We start from the raw sequence: 18009 nt of genomic DNA, 5'->3' as shown, positions 1-18009 counted from the left end.
GGAACAGTTTGTAGTTCATTTTGACAGAGCAGGGGGCTTGGATGGAGATGTAACTAGGGGGAGTAGTTTGCAGTCACCAACCCTCAAATTCACCTGCAAATGGTGCTGCTGGACAGAAAGAGCCTAGTGGGAGGGTGGACAAGGACCAGGAGGAGAGGACAAGAAGCCAGCTGAATTGATATAAAACTGTACTGGTGCTTCTCACCGAAGAGGCCAAAGCATAAGGGCTGTAATATGAGACAGTAAGAATAAGCAGCACAGAGACACTGTGTGCAGTTAACAGAAGTGTGGAGATTCTTCATGAAAAGAATACATGCTTTCTGAGCATCAGAAATACAGCAGAGGTGAGTGTACATTTGGGTGATCTGGGGGTGAGCAATGTAACTCCTCTCATTCCAGGAAAAATAGCTGTGGAGGGTTCAGAAACTTCATTAACCTGAAAGGGTCCAGCGTGAGGCCTGCCCATTCATAGGAAGATGTAAAAGGAGCCCTGTGGAAGGGAAGCCTTTTGTTCCTTTGGCCATCTGCCACATTGATTTCATGGTTGTCATTGCTCCTGCTTTGGCTAATGGGACTTCATTGCTCCTGGTCCTGTAGGCTGTTTCCTTCCGCCCTGGCCTCCTTCGGCCTCCCTGTGGTGATTTCACACGCAGGCACTCACAAACAGTCCCACGAGACCGGCCCCTGGCTTCTGCTACCCATTTTGAAATCTAAAGTTGTTCTGATGAACTCTTTCGCCGTGGATGTCTCTTGGGAAGGTATCACGCTACCAAGTGCCTGCTAATATGATCTCAACCTCACGATAGATGTTAGAGTCCTGATGATGATCCTGGTATTTGTTGAGGATTGAAATGCCATTGACTTATAATATGGAAGACCCATTTGTGAGTATACGATTTGTTATAATCAGCTGTGTTGTTCTTATTATTTTGACACGCAAGATGATCAAGTTTATCATATGGGAGTGCAGCACCGAGCATGTTGTTCTGCACTGACACTCACTGCTCCTCTTTTGTCACTTTAATTGTTCAATTGATTAAAATTGGCCATTGGCTACACATAATTTCTGCGTATTCTTTCAACTAGAGACCTCTGTTCCTTGTTCTATGTGTCACCAGCATGGCACCTGGCTAGTGGGAGGGGGAGCTGCTTGCAAAACCAGTTTGATGTAGCTGAAGAGGAGGGTAATGCTCAGTTCCCTAAACACACCCATGGCTGGCATACAAATTACCTTCAGGGGCAGGAGGAGTCTGCCATGTTGGATTTGACTCTGACTAATGCTCTGTAGGATAATGTGCAGTGCAGCAAGTAGAATGTGCTGCCAAAGTGGGAAGGTTTACCCTTGGGAATTTTTTTACTTATTGGTTAGAAAGTGTTCAAGACTCACCCACCCACTTGCATACTGGCTAGAGAATTCTGCAAAAGTGGCACCTCACCCACAGTTCATCAGAACACTCTGTACAGTAAGAGAACAAAAAAGTGCAGGACCTGCTGTTTGAGTCCTGTGTGAAGATGTGAAGGGCTGGACATGGACCAAAAAGGGAACTCAGGGGTTCAGTTGGCTGATCTCCTATGTGGCTACAGGAATGCAGAGAGCTGCAAGAGGCCTTTTTCCTGAAGTGTCAAGCTGACAAATAGCAATTGGAAGTGAAGTGGACCCTGCTGTTGCCTATGCTGGAGGAGTCCTGGCCCCAAAGTGCTGTCTCTGAGGTATCAGGAGCCTTTGAAGTGATCAAGAGGAACTGCTCTAGAAACTTAAAAAAGTTCAGACAGAGAAAATGTAAGACTAACAATACCTCAGTGGCGTTATCAGGCACTCGTGGCAAATGTGTTTAATTTTGAAGCGATTTTGAGCTCTGTAAAAAAAGAGTAAATCAAAAGGTAGACACTTTTAGTGGGTGAAGTTATGAAAAGTATCTATCTGTCCATCCTGGGGACTTTGACAGCCATGAAATTTGAATGTCTTGCGCACTGCACTTTTCCCACCAAAATCAACGGCTTCGGTAGGACCTTTTCCACCAGCTACTCAACATTGAAAGGACTTTGGCACATACAGCCAACAACCTTGCACTCTTGGAGGATTTTGACTTCCATTTCCGAGGTTAAGGAGCCTGAATTAGAGTTCGGCGAGCGGGTTACTCTCTTTCAAGTGTGATGGATATCCCGTCCGCTGTATTACATGTGTCAATGGGTATAATGTACTTGTAGTACAGTGGACAAGAACTCCATCACGCTTATGATGGAGTAACCTGTCCACTGAACCCTAAACCATGCCCTAAGTCAGAAGGTAAAATCTTTCACCATGATGAACCTGCTTGGGGTATCTGACCCACACTCGGTGTATCCAGCCCATAGTTGGCCTGAAAATGCGCATAGGTCCCGGTCAGCTGTGAACAGTGATTACTGATTAGCTTTTCACTTTTTCTTGATGCCTTTTGCCTTAAATCTTTAAAAAAACATATCCCCAGTTCTTCCTATTGGAGTTTTTGTCATTTCGGTGTCATTATACTCATTAAATCTTTCTCTATTACTCTAAGTTGGTTGTGGGAGTTTTATTTTTTTGCGTTTTGACTTTTTAATTGTTTTATTATTGCAACATCATGCACATTTTCCTAAGTTAAGCCTTCTGCTCTGCACCTTAGCCACACAAGCATTAGCCCAGGCTTAAATTCTTGAAACTGTTTTATCTTAACCAGTTTGTGGTCTTATTCCTTGTGATGGACTCCGATCCATCGCAAATAATGATGCAATTAATAATGCAGTTTCTTACAGCATCCATGTATCGTGCAGTTATGGTTCTATATGATTCCTCGGCCTAATATCCTCTTGCATGGAAGAGATATTTTTCCGCGCTTTCCGATGAGGATCATTCCATTTTATACATCCGTGGTGCAGAATGTGATGCTATGTTTACTTATCCGTGCATGCTAACATGACGGTCTCCTAGTACTATAGAGAAATGAACTAGAGCACAGTGGTGGATGTTAGTTTTTGAAGCGAATGGCTTTTCCTGCCTTCTTCAAACATGATTTGTTATTTCAAAGCAAATATGTAATTGAAACAAGTGCCGCACTAGAACAATTTCACTGTCTTGGTCTACCTACAAGTCATTGTTTGTTGAAGCAGGATTTATGAGGACTTAGGCTGTTTGGGCATTTGAGTAGGCAATAACCTCATTAAACATTTGTGAAAAATGAACCAACAATGTAGTAGGCAAGTGGTTAAAGCATGCATTTCTTAACTTAATTTACAAGATATGATTATTCTTCTGAAGTTTGTCCCAGAGTTCACCCTCATTCCCAGAACTAAGCAATGCTTGCATTGCCCCGAGGCAAATATCCTTGACTCCTACAATACTGAATATCACATATAATTGGATGATGTATAGTTTTACCAGTTTGAAGATGATCCTGAAAACCCTCCAGATGTATCCCACTGCCTCTCTCAAGTCTATCAACAAATGCAGCAAAATTGGCCTTGTTTAAATGGTGAAGAATTGACAACCTCCTTTTCACTTCTGTCAATCCACCCGACTTCCCTCTATCTTGGGGAGTGGATCTGGACACCCTACCACCCCTAGAGGATAAGATGCGTAATTTGATTGTGATCAACTGTGAGCTCGTAATAACCACCTCCTTTCCAAGATAAGCATGAATTGCTAAACTGCATTTTGCTATCTACCTCTGCTGAAAAGAGCCTTGCCCATGCTCCATTGCCCTAATTAAATGACCATAACCATTGCAGTGGACATATTGAGCCTGGAGTTTTGCAATAGCCAAAACACTGGCCTCCTCGCCTCATCCCTGTCAAAACTACTTCATTTCAGAACTATGCAACTCCCTTCTGTTTGGCTGGAACTGACTTACAACTTCACTGGCTTGAAAGCGCTTACAAGCCTTCATTGGCTACAATGAAAAGAAAGAGTGTTTTAAGGCACTTTGGCCCTCATTACGACCCTGGCGGTTTGTAACCGCCAGGGCCGCTGGACGGGGAGGCACCGCCGACAGGCCGGCGGTGCCCCGCGGGGCCGCCGCGGTCAGAGAAGGGAAACCGCCGGTCTCCCGCCGGTCTCCCGCCGGTCTCCCGCCGGTTTCCCGCCGGTTTCCCGCTGCCCCCAAGGAATCCTCCAAGCCGGCGCAGCTTGCTGCGCCGGCTTGGGGATTCCGACTCCCCCTCCCGCCATCCAGTTCCTGGCGGTTCTCCCGCCGGGAACCGGATGGCGGGAGGGGGAGTCGCGGGGCCCCTGGGGGCCCCTGCAGTGCCCATGCCAACGGCATGGGCACTGCAGGGGCCCCCGTAAGAGGGCCCCAAAATGTATTTCACTGTCTGCCTTGCAGACAGTGAAATACGCGACGGGTGCAACAGCACCCGTCGCACCTTCCCACTCCGCCGGCTCGATTACGAGCCGGCATCCTCGTGGGAAGGGAGTTTTTCCCTGGGCTGGCGGGCGGTCTTTTGGAGACCGCCCGCCAGCCCAGGGAAAAACTCATAATACCCTCCGCGGTCTTTTGACCGCGGAGCGGTATTATGGAGGGCTAAATTCTGGCGGGCGGCCTCCGCCGCCCGCCAGAATCAGAATGAGGGCCTTTGTCTCATGCACAAGGCACTCCATAGCCATGCACCAAACTGTTTTTTGCCACCTGATTAGATTCCTGGGGAAACGGCCTTTACTACGTGGCCGGAACCACACAGGCCATAACCATGCAGGTGGGAGTCAGAGTAGTTTTTAGGACAGGGCAGGTAAGTTTTGGGGTTCAGGGGATGGGTCTGGGTAGTTTTAAGGGCAGGACGGGGTTACTTTTAGTGCTCAAGGCAGGGGGTGGAAGGGGCAGTTTTAAGGACTGGGGTGGGGTGGATTGCAGAGATTGGTATCAGGTGTAAGGGGGAAGGGCGGAGGACAATTTACCACTCATGTTTTTATACCAAACATGCTTTTACTACAAAAGTCGTTGTAAAGGCATGCATGGTAAAGGCATGAGTGGTAAAGACGCCGTCGTTGTTGTGACTGCATTCTTAAGGTATGCGTGGTTCAAGCATGCATGATTCCATCATACAAACTCCTGGGGAAATGGCCTTCACTACGCGTCCGTAACTACGCAGGCTGTAATCACACAAGCATTACCTCACTTGCCTGAACCATGCAAATGCATGGTTAAGGCACCATGCATATGCGTGGTTCAGGGACATAGCTGGAACAGCTGGGAGAGGAACGCGGCAGCCTGATAAGTGGGGCTGGGGTGGGTGGGGGGCAGAATTTATAAGAACAGAGTGGGGTGGGAGGGCTTGGGTGGGGAAGGGGCAGTCTTTTGGGGAGGGGCTGGATTTTTTAAAAGGTTTTTTTAAAGGGGTCTGTGTTAGAGCTCAGGTGGAGGGAGGCTGAGGTAGTTTTAAGGACAGGGTGAGGTTGGTTTTAGGATTCAGGGTGGGGGCGGGGTCAGGGTAGTTTTTAGGACAGGGCGGGGTAGGTTTTAGGGTTCAGGGCAGGGGTGGGGCCAGGGTTGTTTTAAGGACAGGGCGGGGTATGTTTTAGGGTTTATGGCGGGGTTGGGTGTAGTTTTTGGGACAGGGCGGGGTAGGTTTTAGGGTTTAGGTCGGGGGTCGGGGTAATTTTTAGGGCAGGACGGGTGCAGTAGGGTTTAGAGCGGGGGTTGGGGTAGTTTTTAGGAAAGGGTAGAGTAGGCTTTATGGTGTATTGCGGGAGCAGGAAATCGGGACCGTTTTTTGGACAGGGCGTGGTAGGTTTTAGGGTTCAGGGCGGGGGGTCGGAGTAGTTTTTAAGACAGGGTGAGGTAGGTTTTAGGGTTCGTGGTGGGGGGTCGGGGTAGCTTTTGGTCAGGGTGGGGTAGGTTTTAGGGTTCAGGGCAGGGGCCTATGTAGTTTTTAGGACTTGGTGGGTAGGGTTTAGGGTTTACAGCGGAGGTTTAGGGTTGTTTTTAGGAAAGGGTGGGGTAGGTTTTAGGGTGTAGGGCGTGGGTCAGGGTCGTTTTTTGGACAGGGCGGGTAGGTTTTAGGGTTCAGGGCGGGGGGGTGAAGGTAGCTTTTTAGGACAGGGTGGGGAAGGTTTTAGGGTTCAGGGGTGGGGTCAAGGTAGTTTTAAGGGTAGGGTGACGTTAATTTTAGGGCTCTGGGTGGAGGGTTGTAGGACTCAAGGCAGTGGTTGGAAGGGGAAGTTTTAAGGGCTTGGCCGTGGTGGATTGCAGAGTATGGTGTCAGGTGTAGAGGGCAGGGTGGGGGACAATTTACCACGCATGTTCCTTTACCAAACATGCTTTTACAATGAAATGCCTAGTCGCTGTTGTGATGGCATTCCGCATGGTTCCATCAAACAACCAGTTCCTGAGGTATGCCAACTAGTGATTGTTGACTCAACCATTCAGGTAGAGAAGATGCTTTGAACGATCTCTTTAACTCCAAGACTCCTATCCATGGAATGCTTTTCTACTCCAGCTGAGTCTGGTAAACAATTACTTTAAAATCAGGAGACCATAAAGACTCACTGATTCTGTACAACATTAGTTAAACATATCCTTTACCTGCCAGGCATCCTCAGTTGGAAACTTTGCCTAAGGCTGGCTTGCCTGTTCAAAGAAAGTACACAAGCTATTAAGGCTCTGTCATCGCGTTGGCAGTCATTTTCTAAGGTGGCTATCTCTGGATGATGTCCATTGCAGCTACAGGACAGATGATCTTCCTACCGCTTTTTCCAGCAACTATATTATAAAGCTACTGTTGCCCCGCCTTTACCTATTCCTTCACCTCCATAGCGTTCTGAAGACACCAATGTGTTTTCTAGCAACTATATTATAAAGCTGCTGCCCCCTTATATATATCTCAATCTCCACAGCTTTCTGAGGCCACCTATATGTGGGTAGAAGTTCCTAATGAAAACTCCAACTTGAAAAAATAAATAAGACCCTATTCCTTCAAACTACTGGCCCTCCTTTCTGCCCTTCTAAGGGATGCGTTTTGAACTCACAGAAGAGGGAGTTTCTTAAGTATAGTGAAGCTAGTGGTTATGCCTGCGGACCTAAAGGTTTGAGAGCCTGTGCATATGGACATACTTTGTAATTGCTTTTGTTTCTCAGCTGCGCAAAAAGCACTACAGCCTTCTCCCCTTCTATTACTTAAAAGCAAACAGTCTGAAATGTGGATCACCTATAACAAGGAGCACTGGAGTCCCTACAGTGACGTTTTTACTATACACATGAAGAGTCATACCCTCTCTTATCCCTCTTTTGTTCATCTAACATTAACTTTCCTGCAAAAACTTTGACTGCACCTTTAGTTAGGTTGTATTTACTGAGTTTACACCATCACTTCCCAAAAGGAACTCAACTTTTAAGAGTTTAATTTCAGTATTAGTGTTACAAAAAACCCTAATTTTCTTAACTTGGGGTTAGGCTTCTTATTATTGTAAGGAATTGAACTTTAAGAATTAGGGTTAGTGTTATAAATCATATTAGTTTAAAATAATAACATTTGTTTGTAGGGTGAATATTATAAGAAATTAGTCAATTTAAATTAAAGAAAAAATGTATTTAATAAACCATATGCAACAATAGGGTTAGAATGTAATTTACAATAGTAATAAAATAATGCAAGGGAATTGAAAGAAATACTTTAATGCAATGTAATTAATTTAACTTAAAATGTTTAAATTGAGGGTTAGGATTAGCATTTAGTTTATTAATTGTTTTAATTAAATAGAATAAAACTTAGTGTTAGTATTCGAGTTAAGATTAATGAATTATTATATATATATCTATATGTATATATAGATATATATATATATATACAGATGTGGTTAGAATAATTATATGGTCTCCTATTGTAAGATATTAAGTAAATTCAATTTAATTTTAGATTACTTGTTCTTATTAACGAGAGTTAAAGTAATTAGATTAATAATAAGATAAAAAATGTTTATCATTAAAATTAAGAATAGATGATGAAGTGAAGGTATAGCAAAGCAAAAAGAACCAAGTAAGGGTAATTTTAACATTACTAGTAGGTTGATGAAAACCATGTAGGATGATGTAAAAGTGGGGAATTTAAGTTTGGGAAATTAAAGCTAAAGACATAAAACCATATATGAACACTTGTGATGTGGCTCATTGATGCTTGTTTGAAAGAATCTAACCCTATTATTATTAATATAGTTGTGAGTTGCAGTTAATAGAAATTTATGCAAATATACTTGAGATTCGCAAATTTCATAATATAAGTGCAGAACACCGATAAAGATGAATTCACGAGCTGTGATGGTATATTAGTGACAAGGAGGAAATAAACTCATCTGAATCTTTTGACAATAGATTGATACATTACCTTAACAGCCACAGCTTTGTTGAGGATACTGCCTAGTCACTGCACAAAAAATGGCCTTTTCCTATGGACATTGATTTTGTTTCATATCAATGTTGTCAGTAACATTCAACAACAAAAGTGTGTCGCCATAGTGCAGAAAGGTGAATGTGTTCAAACTGGACCTATTTCATCATTTCTCTGTTAAATTAATTTGTTATTTTAATGTGGCAGTGAATCGTTCTACAAAATGCTGGTGAGAAAGTCATGATATTTTGAATGCTTGTCGCCTTCATTTGAAACCATTTTAAACGCATATTCTGTTCTTCCTTTTTTGGGGGTGACTTGCATATCACACTATTTGTCCAGGTAATAGAGGCAAGGCAAAAGCAGGCACCGTACCTTCTTCCGGAGGACGTCTTCCTAGAGAAGCCCAGGTAAGACATGCAAATTTATGTGGTGAGTCTGCCACCGCTTGTGTGACATTTCTAGACTGCAATAAAGTTTAGGCTTTTTTCTTATTGTAGCTTCTCAATGTTTTCGTTCGCTATAATCGCCAAATCCGCTGCTCCTCCCTCCACTTATTTACCCTTTCGCAGGGTTGAATCAATGGCTATGATCCATTTTTTAAGACTTAGGCTTTTGCAAAGTTATGAGTAGATGGTTGTCCAAGGCTTTCTTGTCCCGATTGTGAACTGTGCTGTTGGACTATGCAAACTTCAGCATATGCTTTAATGTTGAGCTGTTACATTCTGAATAAAATGTAATTGTGAAAAATATGATGATGCTTTGCAGAAAATCATATAACCCTTATAGCTGGGGTTTTTCCTTTTTACTATCCGTGAGATGTAACTCTCAGCTATATATTTTATTTCCTAAGGTTACCAAAGAGTGTGGATCACTTGGAGAGGGAAGTCCTGTTCTTGCAGAGTAAAATTAGCGAGGTCCTCGGAGGAAGTGGCTATAACTCCGACAGGCTCAGCACACCCTATATACCACAACTAACAGGTAACACTTCACACTTGAGAATGACAAACAATTTCTGAATCAGGCATTGTATGCCCAGTACTCATGTCAAGGTATGTAATGATGATTTTCTTTTTATAGGGCCAATGTCCTTTCAAACATATGGAGTCTGTGATGATCCTGAGAAATGTTTGGCAAATGATCAAGGGCATTATAAACAGCAGACACCTTGTCCTTAGCAGCACAGGCCTTTGGGTGGAGTTTTTGTATCTACAGAGTGACAGAAGAAAGAGATCTTACACCCATAAACTAAAGGAAATTTTATAACAAAGATGGTGCGAACCTTAGGAAGGTAGTGAGATCCGACACTGAGAATGTTTTTGTTCTCCAGTTGTATGGGAACTTTCCCAAGAGCAAACAGTGGGTGATCAGTATAAACCTCATTCTTTGTTACCTAGAACCACTGCGGCGCATGGGATGGGCGAGTATGGTATTAACCCTAACTTGACAATGGAATTGTGGACATCTTGTAGTCTACCTAACACTTTAGTGCAGGCCAACTTAGCGTATAGAACACCACTCCCTGTCCACCCCAGCCTGACGGTTCTGAACTTTTATTTTTAGATGGTGCTACATGACAGCGGTCGTTGGTATCGCTAGCAAAATAATACATTAATAAACACTTTATTAGAAATTACAGATACACAAATATATTATGACACATCTAAAAACATCAACTTTTCAAACACTCATCCTCAGTCACATATCTGGGTTTAATCCATCGTTCTGGCTCAGGGTGAGTGTTTGCATTGTTCAGCACTCCATCCATCATCCTTTTGTGTTGCTAAAGTTGCCCTAAATGGTAAGGGTATTCAAGCTAGCCTGGCTGATGAAGGGTGATACCTTGAAACTGGTCTCAGGATGCTTGTTTCCGGTCCAGGAGGACCTGGCTTGGCAGTTCGGGCTGGACTGTTCCCATGAGGAACAGGGTCAAGACTGATTTGCACATGGCTGGGTCCAAACTGGGGTGGCATGGTGAGCAAAAGAACGACGGATTAAACCCAGATCTGTGACTGGGGGTTGTTGTCAGCACCCAGCTTAAAAGATTACCTTTTTATTTAGTCAGGCAAACAATAATGCAAACATAACACATTTGGGAAAAAGAGTATCTCATTGACTAATAAAAAATGTGTCATGACACAAATCATTGAAACATTATCCATCCTTATTAATTGGATCTAACTGTAATATTTTTTCCAAAGCCTATAATCCAATGTTTGTGTTGAACTGGTCAGGGTGTTTCTCCACTACTTAATGAGGTACATTTCATATTTTACTTGCTGGTTTATTTTTACCAGATGAAGATCGTTTATCAAAGAGGAAAAGCATTGGTGACACAATTTCTCTACAAGTTGAAGTGGAGTCGAGAAACAGTCCAGAGAAGGAGGAGGTATGCTGCATATTGTACACTTTAATCAATTTATTTTATTACCAGATATTCATTTTGACACTAATTGCAGACTAGTTAGTTTATCTACGTTGCTTCGGTTGTTATGTTCTAGTTCTTTATGGAAACGGACCAAGCACTTTTCTTGAGTGTTGTCTGAAGCTCTGGAACTTACACGTCTGAAAGCATAAGGTTAAAATATTGTTGCACTGTATCAGATCCACCAAGATGGTGCACGGTCTGCTTCAGATATCTCACAAAAAGGAATGCAAAAATGTATGCCTGAAGAAGGAGACATTTAAGCATCGTTGTGTAAGCACAGTAGATGGCATGAGCATATTACAGCTGAGATTGCTGTAGCGCAAAGGATCAAGTGCCAAGACTTCTGGTGGAGGAAGCTGCAGATGACATCCTAGGGAATCCTTCAGAATATCTTCACAAGCTAGAACAAACATTTGTAATGCAATAGGTCTTGCATTAGCAAGAGTCAGAGCTGTTGTAAATGATAATGACAACCTCGCATTTGGGACCTGATAAATATTTAGCCATGGAGCACATTAAACCTTTAACAGAAATAAACTGTGTGTGTGCATTCCTTCATACACTTGGCGTTAGACTTTAATGGTCTGAACAGCCCCTACAGAGCACCACATTAAAAATAGCATTTGGAAGAACATGGTCATGGAACCATATAGTCAGCTCCTAGACGGCATAATCACATGAAAAAAGAATGACAAAGGACATTGCAGTTTAACTATATAATCAGCCCCTTGAGGGCAAAGCGTATTACACATTTTCAGGCCTAGCAGGCCTTTTAAATATTTAACTGCGAAGTCAGCGGCACAAGAGTGCAGTGCCACATACCGTTACGAGATGTCCCTGTAGAGTCAATAGCAGAAGGGGCACTACCACTGGTCGTGGCTAGATGCCCTTTACAGTCAACAGCAGAAGGTTGCAGTACTACTGGTAGTGGCTAGATGTCCCTGTACAGTCAACATCAGAAGGTGCGGTACCACTGGTTGTGGCTAGATGTCCCTGTTGAGCCAAAAGCACTCAGAGTACATTGTCACAGAAGGCTGCCAGAACTTCTTCTGATGCCAGAAGCTCAGAATGTCCCCCAAACCAGGAAATGGCTGGAGAAGTACCAGGTCCTCCGTGAAATGGCTTATATATTTAGTCATGCTGTACATTAAACCTTTATTAGATATAAACTGTGTTTGTGCATTTGATGAAGGTGTAATACCACTGGTCATGGCTAGATGTCACTGTGAACCCAATTGAGTTAGTAGTGCCTTGGGGCAATCATCATCCTTCAGCCGTTGGAGAGCACAGTGCATTACACATTTGCAGGCTGAGCAAAGCTATCAGAATATTATTACAAACAAGGTCCTTAAAACACAAACTCCTCTCAGCTCAAAAAACATAAGTTCCAGCTATAAGAAAATTTAAACATTCATTGAATGGTGGAAGAGGTAATGGTTTTTGTGCCCCCTCTACCCTAGTGTGACCCACAGAACGGCCTGGTCAGAAAGAGCACATTGTTATGAATGTTTTGGTGGTGGTTTCATTGCCCTAGGACCACAGCAGGCTGAGTAATGGGCAAAGGTGTTTTGTAAAAGGAATACCTGCAAAGCATTATGGGGTGAGTTTCAATGAGTGCAGTGAATATTGTGGTATCGGCTCTTCTGCTGTGGGGGGAGAGCCGCGGTTGAGAATTCATTCCCGGGTTGATTTCATGCTATATAAAGCAACAAAAAAATGTACAAAATACACACACGACACTCTACTTGTAATTACTGATTATGTAACGTAAGGACCAAGTGAAGGGCATATGTGGAAAACGAACCGCGGGCGTGAGCACGAGTGCTTACTGACAAACACAAGAGGCAGGAAACAAAGAAAAATAGTCCTTCCAAGCAACAGACAAACATTCCAGGCGTAATTAAACTGTACTTGGCCGGTGCTCCTCAGTCAAGTACAGGAAATTACGTATTGGCTGCCAAACCAGTTAGGAGGCAGCAAAACAAGAGCGACACTGCCTTCAACCTATGGTAAGCGACAGGCAGCGGCAGGCGGGAGAAAAGTCCTGTACTCCATCCAACAGGTCTTGCAGACAGCGCATGCGCAGTCTAGGCTCGACCTAAAATGGGCCCGATTTGAAGCCAGAAAATTTTAATTTCCTCTGATCAAAGCCACAAACTGTGCTTGTTATCCTTTGTAGAATAAAATAGCCTCATAAGGTGTTCTAGAGATCACTACAAAGGGAATTCTGCTAGATTCTTGAATGATAAATGTTATTCTAACCCACTTCAACAGTACTGGCATTATCTACTCCACAGGATGAAACATCAAGTCACCCATGAGTCGTTCAGACTTGCAGATGGCATTTAGACACACTCACCAGGGCGTCAATCATAATAAACTCAAGTGAGTGTAGCTTTTGATAACAAGGTTACTTGTTCCCATGTTTTACATATGGGTTCTATAAAACTCCTGCAAGTAGTTTGAAAGGCTGCAACATGCTTTGTCAGTGGTGTCTGCAGGGCAGAGCCCCCATTTAACATACTTTAAATAGGGTCTCGATATGCTCCAGGATACGGATTAAGGTGCCGTTCTGGCCTACTACAGTTTTTTCCACATCCAATAGATAAATCTGTGCCTAGAGAGGACCCATTTGGAGGATATGTAGAGTACTTTAAACATCATAGTAACTGTAAGGTGCTGTATGTTTTCTTTTGTACATCAATTGGTTATTTTTCGGTCGAGCCTAGAGAGTGCTCATGTGCTGTCTCTCGACATGCTGTAATCTACTTCTGTGAGCTTTCACCATACCCAATAGACGCCCATCACTTTAATTCGTTCTTTGGCCTGCTTTTCAAAATTCCATTGGTGTGTTAGGTAAATGCTTTAGGTTTGTCCCGCCTTGAGACTGTTTTGTTCCCGCCCTAGAGACTGACCCTGTTACATGGATTATTGCACGATCGGCTATAAATGCTTTTTTCTTTTGCCTCTCCACTTCACGCTTGTGGCAGTATGTTGTTTTGTCCTCTGGAATCTCGCTGTTTCTTTGCGGTGTTTGTACCCCACAAAGGCTGCAAACTGGAGGGGGATTCTTTTTTATTTATTTACATAGCGTGAACTCGACTGGAAGATTGGAGCGCTTTACATGAGCACTGGTTAAATTTGCAGCCCCATTCCTAAATTCTTCCGCTGGGAGTAGTTTGTGTTCTAAGTGCCTTGTTTGTAATAATATTCTAGCAGGCCTGCACTATGCCCTCTAGAGGATGAATAATATATGGTTACTCTGCAATGCTCTCTACCCTTCTCTTTTCATGTTATCATGCCCTGTAGGGGGTGACTATATGGTTACATGACCAAGTTTCTTCCAAATGCTATTTTTATTGTGGTGCCCTCTAGGGGATGTTCTGAAAATTACAGTCCAATGCAAAGTGTATGAAGGAATGCACAAACACAGTTTATTTCTAATAAAGGTTTAATGTGCTGCATGGCTAAATACTTACAAGGTCCCAAAAGCGAGACGTTTTGGCTATGCCAATGCTTGTTGTGTTTTTACCATAAGGTAAATTGGTATTGTACTTCATGTGAACCCTCATGCTCTGAAGATGGGAGGGATCAGATATGGATGGGTGGCCAAGAAAAGTGATAATATTAAGTGATTTCTATCCTCTGATTGTGTGCTTTCATAATTCACTCATATCACCTGTCTTGTGTTTAATGACTTGCCTACAAAAAAACAGTTGTAAAACTATTAACCTCCAAACTCTAACAAGACATGGGTATGAATGCAACACTCGAGCCACTCAACGTGATTGGTACATATCCAGGAATGTGAAATCCAAAAATAGAACTACTCTTTTCTTCAGTAGCTGGAGCAAACTCTATGGGGGGGGTTGGACGAAAGAAGATTCAACCTTAATAGAGGTCACGCTATCAATTCAGTTTAAGAATTCTTTAAGATTTATTGCTAAATCTTCAAATTCAACTTTATTTTGATTTAAATTAGTAAACCATAAAAGCAAATCCATTACTCATTTTAAAACTCCATCAGATAAAAACACATTACAACAATAGGTGTGTCCCCAGTGTGTCTGCAAGTTTCCACTTTACATCAAGGATTTTGCCTTTTCTTAGCAAATTATCCATACCAATATTTTTATTTTTCTGTGAATGTTCTCCCGCGTGTAGCCCTCTTCCCTCTTGGGCCTTTGAACCTTTGGAAAAGAAAGTCTCTATCAGCCCAAAAAGTGTCCTTGGTGCCCCAGCATGAGCATCCTAAGGGCGTATGTCTTCATCAACCTCAAGAACTAGGTCAGGATGGCAGAAAGGAAACAGAAAGCATGCACATTGTATTTTTTAAAAACATTTATTAAGTGCACATCATAAACAGGAGATTTTCATCATAGTCAATGCACCTCACAGTGGCAAAAATCCTAGCTGCAGCCGCCACAGCTCAATCTCTCTGCGACATTTCAACAGACCTTTTTGAGTCTTAGATGTTGAATATCAGGGAAGGTATTGCCATCCCTTCTTGTTCCTCCGACTTCTGTCGTAGAACCACTGTTCCATCTTTCCCCCTTTTTTGCCTTCTTCCTCTCTTACGAACAATTTCTCTCATCATTGAAGAATCTATAACCTGGGTCTCTGCTTAGAAGTATTATTTTATTCAGGCACCCCATAGAGTTCTTCTCCAATTAGTCCTAGCCTTATTGTTGATCGTGGACAATGTGTTAATCATTAGGGCGGTCTTAGCTATCAAACACTCTGTAGTCACCACATTGTTAGAGGAAAATTACTCTTGATTCCAATTGCACAGGTTATTACTGTGTAATCTAAGTCACAGATGCAAAGGCAGCAATATAAAGAGACTTCAAATATTCTTGGTTAGTATTGTCATAGTCCTCCCCTGCCGATATATTGAATCTGTCCCCCTGGCAGTCTTTGAAGACATCCTATTTGCATCTAATAAGAAAGGTGTCAGCTCCTTCATTCTTTTGAACCTATCTGGCATTTGACACCGTTGACCATGTTTATGTGGTAGATCTCCTTCAAGGCATTGAGCTGGGAGGTACAGAATTTGTCTTAGCACAGTCATTTGCCATCAAGTAGAGATAATGCTCTCTTTTTCTGTGTGTTGTAAACTGCTCTTGTGCAGAGAGCCTCGAGGATTTTCTCTGCCCCCCAAACTCTATATTGTGTACTTTGAGCCTATTGCTATGTGGATGATGTCATAGCTCTGTTCCCATTGGATGGAGGCTTGGGTACACTGCTTCAGAGGTTTTTTATTTGTGAATGTTTGAGGTTTTGAACTTTATTGGTCGCACTGACTCAAATTAATCTCTGAAAATTGGAGGTCACTTGGATGTAATAACCTCTAGGGACCCATCATCTTGGCCCTGGATCTTCGAGCCCATCTACATCCTGTAAAAGTGCTAAGAATCTTGGCTTCTTATCTGATTCCTTCATTGCCCTTGATTCAATTTTTTCCTATTTTCATTATCCTGTTTTTAATACTTCAGGAGTTTACAGACAATTTTTGTCCCTGACCATATCTGGCAAGCAGTTTGCTGTTTTGTGTTTGTGGACTTTTGCCTTGAACATGAGAATCTCATAGGTTACTTGTTCCCATGTTTTACATATGGGTTCTATAAAACTCCTGCAAGTAGTTTGAAAGGCTGCAACATGCTTTGTCAGTGGTGTCTGCAGGGCAGATGCCCCCATTTAACATGCTTTAAATAGGGTCTCGATATGCTCCAGGATACGGATTAAGGTGCCGTTCTGGCCTACTACAGTTTTTTCCACATCCAATAGATAAATCTGTGCCTAGAGAGGACCCATTTGGAGGATATGTAGAGTACTTTAAACATCATAGTAACTGTAAGGTGCTGTATGTTTTCTTTTGTACATCGATTGGTTATTTTTCGGTCGAGCCTAGAGAGTGCTCATGCGCTGTCTCTCGACATGCTGTAATCTACTTCTGTGAGCTTTCACCATACCCAATAGACGCCCATCACTTTAATTCGTTCTTTGGCCTGCTTTTCAAAATTCCTTTGGTGTGTTAGGTAAATGCTTTAGGTTTGTCCCGCCTTGAGACTGTTTTGTTCCCGCCCTAGAGACTGACCCTGTTACATGGATTATTGCACGATCGGCTATAAATGCTTTTTTCTTTTGCCTCTCCACTTCACGCTTGTGGCAGTATGTTGTTTTGTCCTCTGGAATCTCGCTGTTTCTTTGCGGTGGTTGTACCCCACAAAGGCTGCAAACTGGAGGGGGATTCTTTTTTATTTATTTACATAGCGTGAACTCGACTGGAAGATTGGAGCGCTTTACATGAGCACTGGTTAAATTTGCAGCCCCATTCCTAAATTCTTCCGCTGGGAGTAGTTCGTGTTCTAAGTGCCTTGTTTGTAATAATATTCTAGCAGGCCTGCACTATGCCCTCTAGAGGATGAATAATATATGGTTACTCTGCAATGCTCTCTACCCTTCTCTTTTCATGTTATCATGCCCTGTAGGGGGTGACTATATGGTTACATGACCATGTTTCTTCCAAATGCTATTTTTATTGTGGTGCCCTCTAGGGGATGTTCTGACAATTACAGTCCAATGCAAAGTGTATGAAGGAATGCACAAACACAGTTTATTTCAAATAAAGGTTTAATGTGCTGCATGGCTAAATACTTACAAGGTCCCAAAAGCGAGACGTTTTGGCTATGCCAATGCTTGTTGTGTTTTTACCATAAGGTAAATTGGTATTGTACTTCATGTGGACACTCATGCTCTGAAGATGGGAGGGGATCAGATATGGATGGGTGGCCAAGAAAAGGGATAGTATTAAGTGATTTCTATCCTCTGATTGTGTGCTTTCATAATTCACTCATATCACCTGTCTTGTGTTTAATGACTTGCCTACAAAAAAACAGTTGTAAAACTATTAACCTCCAAACTCTAACAAGACATGGGTATGAATGCAACACTCGAGCCACTCAACGTGATTGGTACATATCCAGGAATGTGAAATCCAAAAATAGAACTACTCTTTTCTTCAGTAGCTGGAGCAAACTCTATGGGGGGGTTGGACAAAAGAAGATTCAACCTTAATAGAGGTCACGCTATCAATTCAGTTTAAGAATTCTTTAAGATCTATTGCTAAATCTTCAAATTCAACTTTATTTTGATTTAAATTAGTAAACCATAAAAGCAAATCCATTACTCATTTTAAAACTCCATCAGATAAAAACACATTACAACAATAGGAGCCAAAGGTAATGCTG

General features: G+C 42.6%; 1 protein-coding gene across 2 annotated transcripts in view; it reads left to right on the top strand.

Annotated features, from left to right (window-relative positions):
- EFR3B (EFR3 homolog B) overlaps window positions 1-18009 on the top strand; it is a 501803-nt gene that overhangs the window by 455499 nt on the left and 28295 nt on the right. For both annotated transcript variants that reach the window (XM_069233752.1, XM_069233751.1), the window contains exons 17-19: window positions 8674-8741; window positions 9185-9312; window positions 10629-10720. In XM_069233752.1, the coding sequence (XP_069089853.1) occupies window positions 8674-8741; window positions 9185-9312; window positions 10629-10720 (288 nt within the window). The remainder of the gene's footprint in view (window positions 1-8673; window positions 8742-9184; window positions 9313-10628; window positions 10721-18009) is intronic.

This window comes from Pleurodeles waltl, chromosome 5 (genome assembly GCF_031143425.1).
Source record: "Pleurodeles waltl isolate 20211129_DDA chromosome 5, aPleWal1.hap1.20221129, whole genome shotgun sequence".
In the NCBI taxonomy this organism is placed as follows: Eukaryota; Metazoa; Chordata; class Amphibia; order Caudata; family Salamandridae; genus Pleurodeles; species Pleurodeles waltl.
This window is presented reverse-complemented; position numbering and strand designations above follow the sequence as displayed.